This window comes from Drosophila innubila, assembly GCF_004354385.1.
Source record: "Drosophila innubila isolate TH190305 chromosome 3R unlocalized genomic scaffold, UK_Dinn_1.0 2_E_3R, whole genome shotgun sequence".
In the NCBI taxonomy this organism is placed as follows: domain Eukaryota; kingdom Metazoa; phylum Arthropoda; class Insecta; order Diptera; family Drosophilidae; genus Drosophila; species Drosophila innubila.
The window spans coordinates 17,602,783-17,616,285 of record NW_022995380.1 but is presented as its reverse complement, the minus strand read 5'-3'; the positions used below and the strand labels follow the sequence as shown (position 1 = coordinate 17,616,285).

General features: G+C 37.6%; 2 protein-coding genes across 5 annotated transcripts; one reads left to right on the top strand and one right to left on the bottom strand.

The window, feature by feature from the left end:
• Window positions 1-5,225: 5,225 nt before the first annotated feature.
• Window positions 5,226-11,438, top strand: LOC117790029 (glycogen [starch] synthase). Of its 4 annotated transcripts, XM_034629268.1 has the most exons (6): window positions 5,846-5,977; window positions 6,175-6,269; window positions 7,966-8,939; window positions 9,005-9,872; window positions 9,943-10,078; window positions 10,723-11,438. In XM_034629268.1, exons 3-6 carry the CDS (start codon window positions 7,966-7,968, stop codon window positions 10,812-10,814), a joined length of 2,070 nt encoding a protein of 689 aa, XP_034485159.1. In that variant the 5' UTR covers window positions 5,846-5,977; window positions 6,175-6,269; the 3' UTR covers window positions 10,815-11,438. The 4 variants fall into 4 exon arrangements, with proteins under 4 accessions (XP_034485158.1, XP_034485159.1, XP_034485160.1 ...); XM_034629267.1 differs by lacking the exons at window positions 5,846-5,977; window positions 6,175-6,269 and adding an exon at window positions 5,226-5,356; XM_034629269.1 differs by lacking the exon at window positions 5,846-5,977 and having other exon boundaries at window positions 6,157-6,269.
• A 79-nt stretch (window positions 11,439-11,517) lies between these two features.
• Window positions 11,518-13,187, bottom strand: LOC117791575. The gene is made up of 2 exons (XM_034631362.1): window positions 13,024-13,187; window positions 11,518-12,878 (listed from the first exon to the last, which is right to left on the bottom strand). The coding sequence occupies exons 1-2, from the start codon at window positions 13,027-13,029 to the stop codon at window positions 11,688-11,690; spliced, it is 1,197 nt and encodes a 398-aa protein (XP_034487253.1). The 5' UTR covers window positions 13,030-13,187; the 3' UTR covers window positions 11,518-11,687.
• Window positions 13,188-13,503: the final 316 nt, after the last annotated feature.

Below are 13,503 nucleotides of genomic sequence, written 5' to 3'. Positions count from 1 at the left end.
TTTCTTTATTCTGTTTGCTTAAATGAATAAATAATCTTTAATTAAATGCAAAAATTTTTAATTTTCTTGGATATGTGTATGAAAGACAAATAAATTTAATGGCATGAATGTAATCTAAAATGCAGAAATCTACTATAAAGCGAATCATACATTTATATTTTGAATAATTAGATATTAAACGCAGCCTTACGATTTTAAATATGCATACAATTTGTGTAAACACACATGTCAGCACTCTCACAAAGTTGGTTTATGTGCTACGTATGTGCTCATAAGGACCTCCTAAAAGTGTCCCGCATACTCACCCACAAAGAACCAAAAAGAAGGAAACCCAGCTAAAGTGACAGTTCAGGTGACAGGAAACCGCACTAAGGAAGCTGAAAGCTGGTTGCAGTGACGACTGAAGTATTTTAATATTTAATGGAGCACGCTTGTAAATTTAGATATCAGACGCCGCTACTCGCATGGGTCACATCAAGCAGCAAACGCGTAAATTTTTTTATTTTTATGTTTATTATATATGCGATTTTATTTATGGCATTTAATTTTATTTTTATGTGCTTTGATTTCCATTACTGCAAAGATTGTTTGGGCGTTTCGGGATTGGCGTTAAACAATCTGCGAGTACATACAATAAATGTACAATATAATAATAATAATAATAAATGTGATTCGTCGCGTCTCGCCGACTCGTATAATTTCATTTCATTTGATTTGATTTCGTTTGGTTTTGGTTTTTATTCGCTTTTGCCCAATTTGCACGTGTGCTTCGTTATAATTTAGGAAATTACTCAGCATAACGTATAAAAGAAATCTCAGCAGCTCTTCTCTGAACTTGAACACAGGAAGTTGGATAAAGAAATTTTGGTTTTATTTGCTGTTTAATGCCGCTCAACTCGACTTAAATCAAAAATTCTGTTGCGTTCCTCAATTAAATTGCCTGCAAAATTGATGCTCTTAGGACTCAGCCGTGTCCTTAGCCGTTTGAATCTGGCTGTCAACTTGTAATGAATTTAAATTAACCATCGCTAAGGCTGCTGAGGTTTTTTTGTTTCCATTATTTTAACTGACCTTTCGACTTTCCGTGACACTCTTAAATTAATTACGCACTTTAACCGCTTCAAAATTGCATTTTAATTGTGGTTCTCGATGTTTCTTCTACATATTTCAAGAGTTAAAGGATTGCAATTAAATGCACAAAAATATTAAACTCAACTTTTAATTATTTTGGCGTGGCTTACTGGGCAAAAGTAAGCGATATACTTATTATTGAACTGTTTAAAAATGTTCAAAATTTGCAAAATAAGAAATTATCAAATATAAAAGTAAACTTTTTTACCTAAATATAAAACATTTATTTTATTTTCAATTGTTTCTTCTTTAAATTTATATTTTTGTTCAATATTTATTTTACAGTTTTGCTTTATTAAATTTTAAGCTAAAAAACAATTAATTTAAAGTTTCTTTTTATTGTCTGCTATTCATTTGATATAAGTTTTTAGTATTTAAAGATTTTTAATTGTTTTTCGTTTTTGTTACGAACTAAATTGATTATTTCTTTGTTATTAAATGTTCAGCTTCAATAATTTATATTATTTTAAATAAATTAATTTTCAACTGCCATTATTATTGATTAGACGTTAAATATAAATAAATTTGTCAATTAAACATTTTTGCACATTTTCAGTAAAAGTTTAAAAACTGGAAAGACAACCGCACGCCGCGACCAGCGAATGGTAAATGACAACTCCGCCACTTCTCGGGACAACTGTCCGTGCATAGTTTAGTTTCTGTTTTTGTTTTTTTTTTTGCTAGTTGATCAAAAAACTATTGGCGACAGCATAACAGCGAAGCGCACTTTGAATATTGACGAACGCCACGAAGAGCCACGAAAAGGACGTGACGAGAGCGAAGAAGCAAGAACGAAACCGCACGCAACGTGCAACAGCCGCCAACTGATGGGATTCTATCTACCAACAGAAGCAGCAGCACCATCAAGTATACACCCACACAACCGCAAATACACATACACACACACTCACACGGACATCGTGTTTGCCTGTTTGTTGATAACAGTTTTCGAATTCGAATTCGCCGTCAGCTGCTGCTGCTGCTGCTGGGCAAGCGGGCATCGTTTTGTTAGCCAAACAGAGGCAAAGTCATCCACAACATTGAAGCATGTTCAGCATCGTAGCATGTTGCATATGCCACAGCGACTCAGGCCCACTTTGAACTCACTTCCCAGCCAGCCTCAGAGTAGACAGTTGACGCATGCGCCGATAAGTAGGCAACAATTCATAATAAGAACCTCGCTATCAACGACTCGCAAGTTGGCGCCTCTTTCGTGCCTGTTCTTGTTTACTGTTCGCATACCCTGTCATAAAATGACTGACGGGTATTAACAGATGTACAAAAATAAATTAAACAAACGAAATTCTGTTTGCTAACCCAAACCCAAATTCTACCTCATTATGAAACAAAATATCAATTACCAAAATTTAATATTTTTCTGTAATTTACTATCTTTTATTTTATATTAGCTTGATTTTGAAACAGTGTTCAAATAATAAAAAATTGTACTATTTTAAGCTAAATTCTTGTTCTGTAGTTCAAACCAAGCTGCTTCAAAATATGAGAAAAAATATGAAGTAAAGTACTAAACTTTGAATATAATATATCCCAGGGTATATCACTGGCGAGTTTTATTTCCTGTCTGCCTCCTGTTAAATTTTTTTTCTTGCCACCAGATTCTGCTATTATCTTTATTGTCGTGCAATATTCGGATGCCCCTGAATGAAATTAGTCACCAAGCCGGCACTTGACTTTGCCACCGGCTTCAAGTTCACGTGCTGCTTTTCGGGTCGCTAATGAATTAGAACAAAGTTTTTAATGAAGCTCTTTATGGCGTGGAAAGTCATAGGCCTGTTAAACTGACCCAATTGTGAAGTGGCTTTAAAAACAGACCTACAATTAGATAAGACTGAAATATGCTCTTTGTGCTCATCTATAAATAAAGTTTTTTTTTTTTTGCAGATAGTCATTCATAAATTATATGAAAATTTAATATTAAAACTAAGATAAACGTTTTGTTACCTTATAAGAATTTTGACCAAATATATATATATATTTTTTTAAATCAAATTTTATAATCAAAGAACAATACATGTGGAAAAACTAAATACATACTTGGAACACAAATCTATGAACTTCTTATTAGAAAATAATAAAAATATGTAAGCTAAAATCAAAATAAAAAATTTTAGTAACAAATTAATATTACGAACAGAATAGAAAAATGGAAAGCTGCAATTTAATAAGATTCGATAATTAATGAAATTTTTTATATTTTATTCAGGAGTCAGAAAAATGAAAATGAAATTCGAAATTTTATGCTCTAATTGTTTCCTCATCTTTATTTTTGTGTATTTAATATTATACCCGTTACTTAAAAAATAAGTAAAAGGGTATATTGTGTTCGTTGGTTTTTAGTCTTCATTTGTAATTCTCATTGAGATACTAACGCTTTGTGCGAATAATGATTACAGCATTACAGAATTTCTGGCAAAATGCCATTGCTTACTTATTTTGCCAACGTAAAACAGAATGGCGGTCAACTATTGCATTTTGGCCATGCGCTTGTCTAACCATTGCAAATCCCAGAAAATTTTTTACATTTTCAATTTTCTCATACTAAATACTTGTACAGAATAAGTGTGAACCTGACATATGTGGGTGTGTGTGGTTGTGTGTGGCTGTGTGTGGGAAAGAAAGGCCATAACGTCTGCTATAGCCACAAACGCTTCAAAGCATCTACCGCAATTTGGATGGTCTGCCACTGTGCTAGAACAATCACCAAAAACGGAAATTAAAAAAAACTAGCAAAGAAAAATGGAAAACTAATATTATATGTCAACTGAATAAATTGCAAGTTGATGGGATAACCGTAAAGTGGTTTGTTAAGTCGACTCTGTTATCAATTGCCTTGCTAAGGACACAACAAAGAGGCAGTTCCGTCAAAGGCAGACACAGACATTAAAAGCAGATGCGGCAAACCGCGGAAAAAAGACAAGGAAAGTGTTCATGTTGATTCTGAGGACACCCAATGAGCCCCCCCAACCCTACTTACGGTCGACGGTTGTGCGAAAATAATAAAGCATAAATGCCATTTGACCTTGTGTCTCGCTCAGAATGTCAGTTGAGTCTGGACTCAGGTTGTTAAGACTTTGGATTCTATTGACGCATATAGACTGAATCGGAACTGGTACCAGATTGTCAAGGCGCTGAATTGAGTGATGTCCCTTAATTATGACTGGACACATTCCCAGGTATCTGTCGTTCAATGCCATTCAAATATCCTGGACATTAAGAAATTGCACAATGTGAAAGTTGACAAATTCGTTAACCTAATTACCAAGTGTTTCTTTTATTTCCTTTTTTCATTAGCCAGTCAACTTGAAAATCAATTTGTATGCGTAAGTTATTGCCAATTGTCTTTGTACTTTTCAATTAATAAATAAAAAAAGAAATGAACACAGAAATTGCGTGTTCGTCTTGGTCTTTAATTGAGGTTAAGCGAGCAAGCGCCACAAATGACATTAAATTGTTTATAGAGCAAGGTTATAGCGCTGGTTACTTTTGAAATATGAGTTTTTATGAGAAAACAAAACAAATTTGAAGGTGAAACGTGTCGTTTTTAATGAAAAGAAGCCAGAACATATGTTTTACTAATATTCTTACCATTATTTATGATTTTTAAGTCTAATTTAATTTATCCGTAATAATCATCTTTAGAATACGTTTAATAAATTAAAAGCCCCGCTTTTAAACATGAGGATAAAAAAAGCTGACTGCTACAAAATAATTGCCAAGTGTTATACGACAACCTAAGGTGGTAGCGCTGTTATTTAAAAATTCGGTAGCGGGAAATTTAAATTAATTGTAAGCAATTGTTTTAGTCATCGAAAAGATTATAATTTATTTCACAACATTAAATCGAAATTCGATTGTAGAATCAGATTAAAATTTAGACAAATTTCTAGCAAAAGTTCGCGCCAAAATTGGAGTTTTAAAATTAGAAGAAAATGCAGACAAATTATTTATTTACAAATTATGACAAATTTTTCTGGGAACCAAAGCTACCACACGTTCCAAAATTACCAAAAATTTCATTTTCGGAAAAAAGCACTAAAAATATATAATGAGCTAGAACCGTTTACAGGGCTGCCAGACTTTCAAATTAACGGTAACTGTTTTCTGCCAGGTGGCAGCGTCTTTCAAAAAGAAAGAAAAAAGTGTGGACAACCCGCGTTAGTTGTTTGTTTTGTTTGTACCTGCTAGCAACGACGACGGCTGTAAGGTGAATGAGATTTCCGTGAAAATTATAAATTAACAGCTGCGCGCGTGCCATTACACACACACATACTTATTAACTTGAAAACAAATTCGTTATCGCTATCAGCATATTGCACTTGGCGCCAATGTCGACTTCGCCGGTCGCAGGTCCCGATGCAAAATCATATTTTTTGCAATAGCGAAATAGTGATAAAAGTGAAACATAAACAAAACGTTGATAAGCCGCTGCGCTGCGACTACTATCAATGCGCCGGTCGTAAGCGAAATTCCATCGTGCTCGCAAATGCAACAACAAAATTATCAACTTAAACTTGTTGAGCGAGTTAAAGGCCCAAGAAGCTACCAACAATGGTGAAAATATTTAATGCTCTGCCCGCACAGCGGCGACAGCGACGCAGCCACTGACCTTTATTTGACTTTTAGCTGCCTGTCTGCTCGGCATTGAAAAAAAAGACATTGCCTGCCACACACCACACAGACGTTGTGTCTATAGCGTCGCCTGGTATTGTGTTGTTGTTGTTCTTATTGTTGTTGTTGCTGCTGTTCTTGGAGTTTCTTGCAGTCGCTGTAGGGGCAATTTTAACCTACGTGCGAGCAGAGGCGCAACCTGATTTTCGAATATACAGTATGTTAAGTAATTGTTTTGACAAAGAACAAAATTACAGTTTTATTAAAAATAAAAATAAAATAAAATGTATTCATCCTGGTTTTTACAATATAAAAAAGTGTTAAGCTGTTTTTAAAATTCAAATCCAAACTTGTGCGTTAATGATTTTGTCAAAACAATTAATTGACCAAGTGTATGTATATTTATGTACTTAGGGTACATATTCTCTTGTGGAGCATAAGAGAGTCGCCACGACACGTCTCACACAGATCTGATCAGTCGAATTTCAGCAAATTAATTCAATAAAAACGTAAGGGAATTGTGCATGTGACAACGCGCTATTGAAATTAAATTTTCAGTGTTAAATGTTTTTCTAATACTTTTACTTTTGAGTGCCTGCCTTTTTCAGCCTTATGTTAATTACATTTTATTGCACATTACGTTTTTTGTTAAACGATTGCAGAATGACTTAGTAATGTTAATTAATTGAACTAAAATGAGCAAACTTCCTGAGGAAAAAATCTGGGTATATTCTAAGCGATTGTGATGTGTGTAAAAAATAAACAACAGGACTAAGCAAAATACAAATTTTAAATAATCCAGCATATTGCTAAAATCCAAACGAATCCAAAATCCATTTATTTTTGGTTGGTCTGGAGATCTGCAAACACCCTGAATAATTGGTTATGTGTAATATATAAAATTATTTGAGAAAATACTTATTTAGTATATTAACACAATTAAAATTCGTAATATTGAATGCCTTATGTAAAAAATTTTTTAATATATTTTAGATATATATTACATATATATTACAAAAAATAAAAAAAACAACTACTACTCGTGTCCCGAATGAAATCTTGCCATATTCAAACTGAAAATTATTCAAAAACAAAATCTGTTGATTACTAAGCACATATGTATACTATAGAAATTTAACGAAATGTATTTACAACCAAGGGAAACCGCTCAGTGTTACATAATTTTCGTCATTCCAAAAATGCACATTTTTAGTTAGTTGGATTTGATACATTGGATACCGGAATATATATTTATATATATTTATTTATTTGCCATAATTTGGCAATATTTACAAAGAAAAAAAAATGAATCAAATTTTTCGATATTTTGCCTGTTATTTCCCGGTAGACTAAAAATAGCAGACCCACGAAATTAATGGGGGGACATGTTCAGGGAGACGGCGACGGCGACGTCGCTGCTGAGTGTCAGGGCCAATTGACAGGCCATCTGGCCTGAACTGAACTGAACTGAACTGTGAGGTACGAGCTGCGTTATCAGTTGTCGTATTGAGCTCTGGTCTGGGCGCACCTCCAGAATGCTATGTGCGTGATGATGTGTTGATGTTGAACATGATATGGATGATGATGATGCAACGCTTCGATTATGACGCTCGGCTTGCAGTTAGCGGCAGTGTTGCCGATTTAGACTTTTTCCGGATAGATCTTCACTTTTACATAAAACCGACCTTAGCTGGAAAAAGTAACTAATATATATTTTGTTTAAAAAATTTCAAAATTAAACATAAGCAACACATGAAAAAGGACAAACAAACGTAAAAGAAAGATGATTCTATGACTGAAAAAGATATAAATACTTTTCGAATAAGGATAAACTTTTGAGATGAATATTATTTTTCTTATTTTTATCACTTTTTGATCAGTTTGTCCTGTTTCTGTGGCATCACTAGTTTACCTATGTAAATGTGGTTTACAGATGTAATGTGGGCCAGTTGGTAGCTAAAATTAGTTGTGATTATCAGTACGTTGCGATTGCCTGGACTAGAAGGTTGTCTGTCCCAATTGCCAGTCGATCTTAGAGTAATCGGCATTCAAGATGTTGCGGCGGCAAATGTCCTATCGCTTTGAAGATCAAGATGACACGTCCATGGCTCTGCGGGTTGGCAGCAGTTTTTCATAAATTACATAATATTTTTGCATTTGCTAATCGCATTCTCAATCTTGTCTTTTCTTTAATTCCCATTTCAGATGAATCGTCGCTTTTCACGCGTGGAGTCCGGCGGGGACCTAAAGGATTACTTTGATCGCGGCGATATTGCATCGCGCGAGAATCGATGGAACTTTGAGGTGGCCTGGGAGGTGGCCAACAAGGTCGGAGGCATTTATACGGTTATACGATCCAAGGCCTATGTGTCCACAGAGGAAATGGGCGAGCAGCTGTGCATGATGGGCCCCTACAAGGAGCAGTGTGCACGCACCGAGATGGAGGAAATGGAATTTCCACGAGGCAATCCATTGCTGGATGCAGTCAACACGCTTCGATCGCGTGGCTATAAAATTCACACCGGTCGCTGGTTGGTCGATGGCAATCCACAGTTGATACTGTTTGACATTGGCTCAGCCGCCTGGAAGTTGGATCAGTTCAAGTCGGAGATGTGGGAGAAGTGTAATATTGGAATACCCCATCTGGACATTGAGACAAACGATGCCGTCATTCTGGGCTTCATGATTGCCGAGTTTTTGGAAGAGTTCCGTAACTGTGCCATTGCTTATTCCCACAGCAACGATATGAATCCACCACGAATCGTTGCCCAGTTTCACGAGTGGCAAGCGGGAGTGGCTCTCATAATTCTTCGTACTCGCCAGATCGAGATTGCCACCGTGTTCACGACTCACGCCACACTCCTAGGTCGATATCTGTGTGCTGGCAACACCGATTTCTACAACAATCTCGATAAGTTTGCTGTGGATGAGGAGGCCGGCAAGCGTCAAATCTATCATCGATATTGCCTGGAGCGTGGTGCAACGCATCTCGCTCATGTTTTCACCACTGTGTCGGAGATTACTGGATTTGAGGCGGAGCATCTGCTCAAGCGCAAGCCTGACATCATTACTCCCAATGGCCTCAATGTCAAGAAGTTCTCGGCCATTCATGAGTTCCAGAACTTGCATGCCGTCGCCAAGGAGAAGATCAATGAATTTGTACGTGGTCATTTCTATGGGTAAGTTTCCTAAGCTCTTCAGTTAACGTGTAATCGTAGTCTAATCATTGGAATCTTCTCTGCAGCCATATGGACTTCGATCTGGACAAGACTCTGTACTTTTTCATTGCTGGCCGCTATGAGTTTGGCAACAAGGGAGCTGATATATTCATCGAGGCGTTGGCTCGCCTCAATGCAATGTTGAAACATGAACGTCCGGATGTCACTGTGGTGGCCTTCCTCATCTTTCCCGCCAAGACGAACAACTTCAATGTGGACTCGTTGAAAGGCCATGCAGTCATCAAGCAGCTGCGCGATACCATCAACGGTGTACAGCAGGCGGTGGGCAAACGCATGTTTGATATATGCCTTAAAGGACGCATACCCGGCTCCGATGAGCTCCTGCAGAAGGATGATCTGGTCAAGATAAAGCGTTGCATGTTTGGCATGCAACGTGACTCAATGCCACCGGTAACTACGCACAATGTTGCCGACGATTGGAATGATCCGGTGCTAGCATCCATCAGGCGCTGTCATTTGTTTAATTCAGTGCATGATCGCGTTAAAATGGTCTTCCATCCGGAGTTTCTGACTTCGACAAATCCACTGTTTGGTATTGATTACGAGGAGTTTGTACGCGGCTGCCATTTGGGTGTATTCCCATCATACTACGAACCCTGGGGCTATACACCAGCCGAGTGTACCGTCATGGGCATACCGAGCGTTACAACAAATCTTTCCGGTTTCGGTTGTTTCATGCAGGAGCACATCAGCGATCCAAAATCCTATGGCATCTACATAGTCGATCGTCGTTACATTGGTCTAGAGAACAGTGTGCAGCAGTTGACCACCTTTATGATGGAGTTCTCACGCTTAAATCGCCGCCAGCGCATCATTCAGCGCAATCGCACGGAGCGCCTCAGCGATCTGCTTGATTGGCGTACGCTGGGCATTGTAAATATTATATATTCCCACTTGATTTAATTAGATAAACTAATCCGTATTCTCTTCTTTATCACTACAGTACTACAGACAGGCTAGGCTAAAGGCGTTGCAGACTGTCTATCCCGATTATGTGGACGAAACTTCCATGTACGGATCGCGCAATAACTTGATGTTCTCACGTCCACACAGTGAGCCCCCAAGTCCGACCTCTTCGCGTAAGTTCCTGCAATAGACCTAAGTGGATCAAGCAGTGCAACTGCATTTTATATGTATATATTTCAAGTTAACACTACATTCAAAACTCAACATTATTCCATATTAACTCATTTATTTCGGAATTAAGAATAAAAAAAAATGAGGAAGGACTTGATTATAATTACGAGTATACTATTATTTTATTATTGATATTATTCAAGTTTTGCATTGCCAATTTTCATTTGAATTTTCAAAAAATTTATTGCTTCAAGAGGTAATTATAATTGAATGTACTATTCAAATTTTATATTCATTCATACAATTTTGATGTAAAATATATATTGTTTTTTATTATAACTAAATGAATATTTAAAAACGTATAATTTTTAAAAAAAAACTATACGTTAAGACCAACCGAAATTTATAAATTCTAAGAAAAAATAATTTTTTTTAATTTTTCAACTCCATTGTCACCTTCAGTTGTAAATTCAATCCAAGTACACATGTCCGATTCCGATCATGCATTGTATAACTCAAGCAACCGAGTCTTACTCACATGACATTCAGAAATCATTGATTAAATATGTCACTCGTATTAGTAAAATTATTAGAAAATAAATAATAATTTTTGTTAACTTTTTCCCATCCGTTTATTTGTTTCCAGGTCACACTACTCCGGCTCCATCAGTGCATGGTTCTGATGAGGAGGACTCCGTGGATGAGGAAACTGAGCTTAAGGAATTGGGTATTAAGTAATTCAGCTCTCATCGTCAGCATTGGCTTTACGAACAAACCATACAGCGCAATATTACCATAAGTTTAGTAATTTTGTTTCACATGTTTAAATGGAAAAGGTGCCCACGATGAGACTACCTGTCTACCTAAATGCTGCAACTATTTTTTAAAACAAATTTATACGCTCAGTTAGAACAATTTTTGAGTACATGTGCACAATGAAAATGAAGAATTCTATTAAATGTTGTTTAGTCTATAAGCAGAGGAGTGCCCCCTATTAAAGTCCAATCATATTACAATTTTCAATGGCACACACACTAATTGACCTTATCAAATTATGAATTGCTATATATAGAACATAAATACAATGCGTAGTCGTACGAGTATTCGCAAATTGTTTGTTATTCAAGTTTTTTAAATAATCTATGTTCAATGCAAATTGTTAATCTGATGATTAAAGAAAAATGTTAGCACCCATATGACAATTAGAGTTATGAAATTAATTGAATTTGTGAAACATTTCCAGCTAAACCTTTACTCAAAATGTATCCTAGAATATATCCTGCCTAACCAACAATTTGTATGGTTTTACAATTAAATTTGTGTTAGCAATCATAAATAATAAAATCTAATTAGCACATGTAATTACCCGTGTTTTTATGAACCTTTCAGAGTTGGGAATGGATTCATTGTTTTAATTATCTTCAAAATAGACACAAATGAATTCAAGTGGAAACGAAACAAAACTTTATTTGCAAAAACGTCACATTCTCAATTTCCTAATCATAACAGCTTCGCCACAATTCGAGATTAGATTAAGAATATGACTTGTAGTTGGAATGTAGAACTAAGGAAATCTCATCATATTAAATGTAGTTGATGCAGTCCATCATCTCAAACGCCATGACGACCATGGCGGTGACTGTATAAGGAGCGCATAAACTGACGGCGACTCTGGCGACGGCGACGTCGACGTCGCTGGGCGGGCACATTGTAGCCATCATCTTCGTCTTCTTTGTTGTTGTTGTTGTCCTTGCCGATTTCCAAATGCGCTGGCGGCAAGGCAACGGGACTTTCAAAATCTCCACTGCCTTCCACGCAATCCTCCAGTTTTCCATTGGATCCTCGGCATTTTTTAGAGTCCAGTATCCAATCACTGTCGTCATTATCAGCGGCAATTTCATTCTCCTTCTTTTCGTTATCCTCATCATTCGGCTCGTATTTTGGTTGATTATCATAGCCAAAGTTTGGCATATAGGAATATTGCGGATAATACATGGGCATGGCCATGGGCATCATAGGTACTGCAAATCCCTGGAAGCAACCGTAGCATTGTGGAGGCAGTCCGTATTGCAATATGTCGCCATATCTCAAGTCCAGACAGCTCTGGCAGCTGGCACGCCTCATACGCCCACCACGATTATTGTGGCCATCCCTTGCCGAGGTCTTGTGCTTGTGAGCCGGCACATACTCCAGCGTCTCGTGGCACTCCTCTGGCTGATCCTTCTCGCATTGGACCACACGTTTGGCAATCATCACGCGGGACTGACAACGCTTGCCGCAGACCCGGTGACGGGCGGCCTCCTTGCAGTGCTCCTTGTGGTCGCACTCTCTCTCCCGTCGGATCACATAGCAGCAGGAGCCCTGATCATTGTATCCGAGACCAAAGCGACCGCCCACCTGGGAGACATTCTGATGAACCTTGACATTGACCTCATTGCGGGAAAGTATATCGTTGTTGATAATGTTATTGATCTCGTTCGTTAGACGAATGATGTTGGTGGTGTTGAGGGGCGGCTGGGCAGGTGCCACGTAGTTTGTATCGTTGACGCCCTGCACTAACAATGGCTCATCCCACAGTTCCGGACATTGTGGACACTCTGACTCACAAGTCTCGTTTCCGGCGCAATTATCTACACAACTCTGACGATTCACCTGACACTCATCGTAATCCCGAAGTGACGGTTGCTCATAGTTTTGCAGTGGTGTGTGCACCACAATCTGTTCCTTGGCGGTGCTTTGTACAGCTTCGCCACTGACCAAAGGCCCTAAAGCCAACAGAAGCATAGCCACGATCGCGTTCAGCTGCAAAACAATAGATATATAAAAAAAAAAACAAATTACTGATAAGATAAGAAACAAATGGCATAATTGGCATACCACCAATTAAACGTAATGAAACGCCAGAAGAACTGCGTCATCATCTCACAGAAATGTGGCCTCAACTCACCTTCATTTTGTTCAATGAAATGTTAACAAACTCTTTACTCTTAATGAGGGCTTCCCACTTTACTAGCTTGTTCCCTTCCGGTCTCACAGCGGGGTTAACCTTCCGCGACTCTTCGACTCCGGGTGTATTCGCTCCACTGCACCACCACACAGCACACAAGGCACAACTGAAGCTTTTGCATAGTCCCAACGTCAGTCACCGTCAATTCAAACCAAAAGCACAAATGTCTTTGATTAGATAGCCCTATCACAAATTGGTAACGCACCATTATCGATTTGAGGGAGCTTTCATTTAAGTCGAGCGGACGAGAAATTGATGGGAATCATTCCGAAAACCTTTCGAGTTTAGTGTAGGACAAATTATCGCAAGGAATTCATTGAGATCCATCATTCATGTCATATTAGGTATAAACATACTTGTATGCTACATATAATTAAAAGTCTCCAATATTTACTAAAAGCTATTTAGATTATGCCCCAC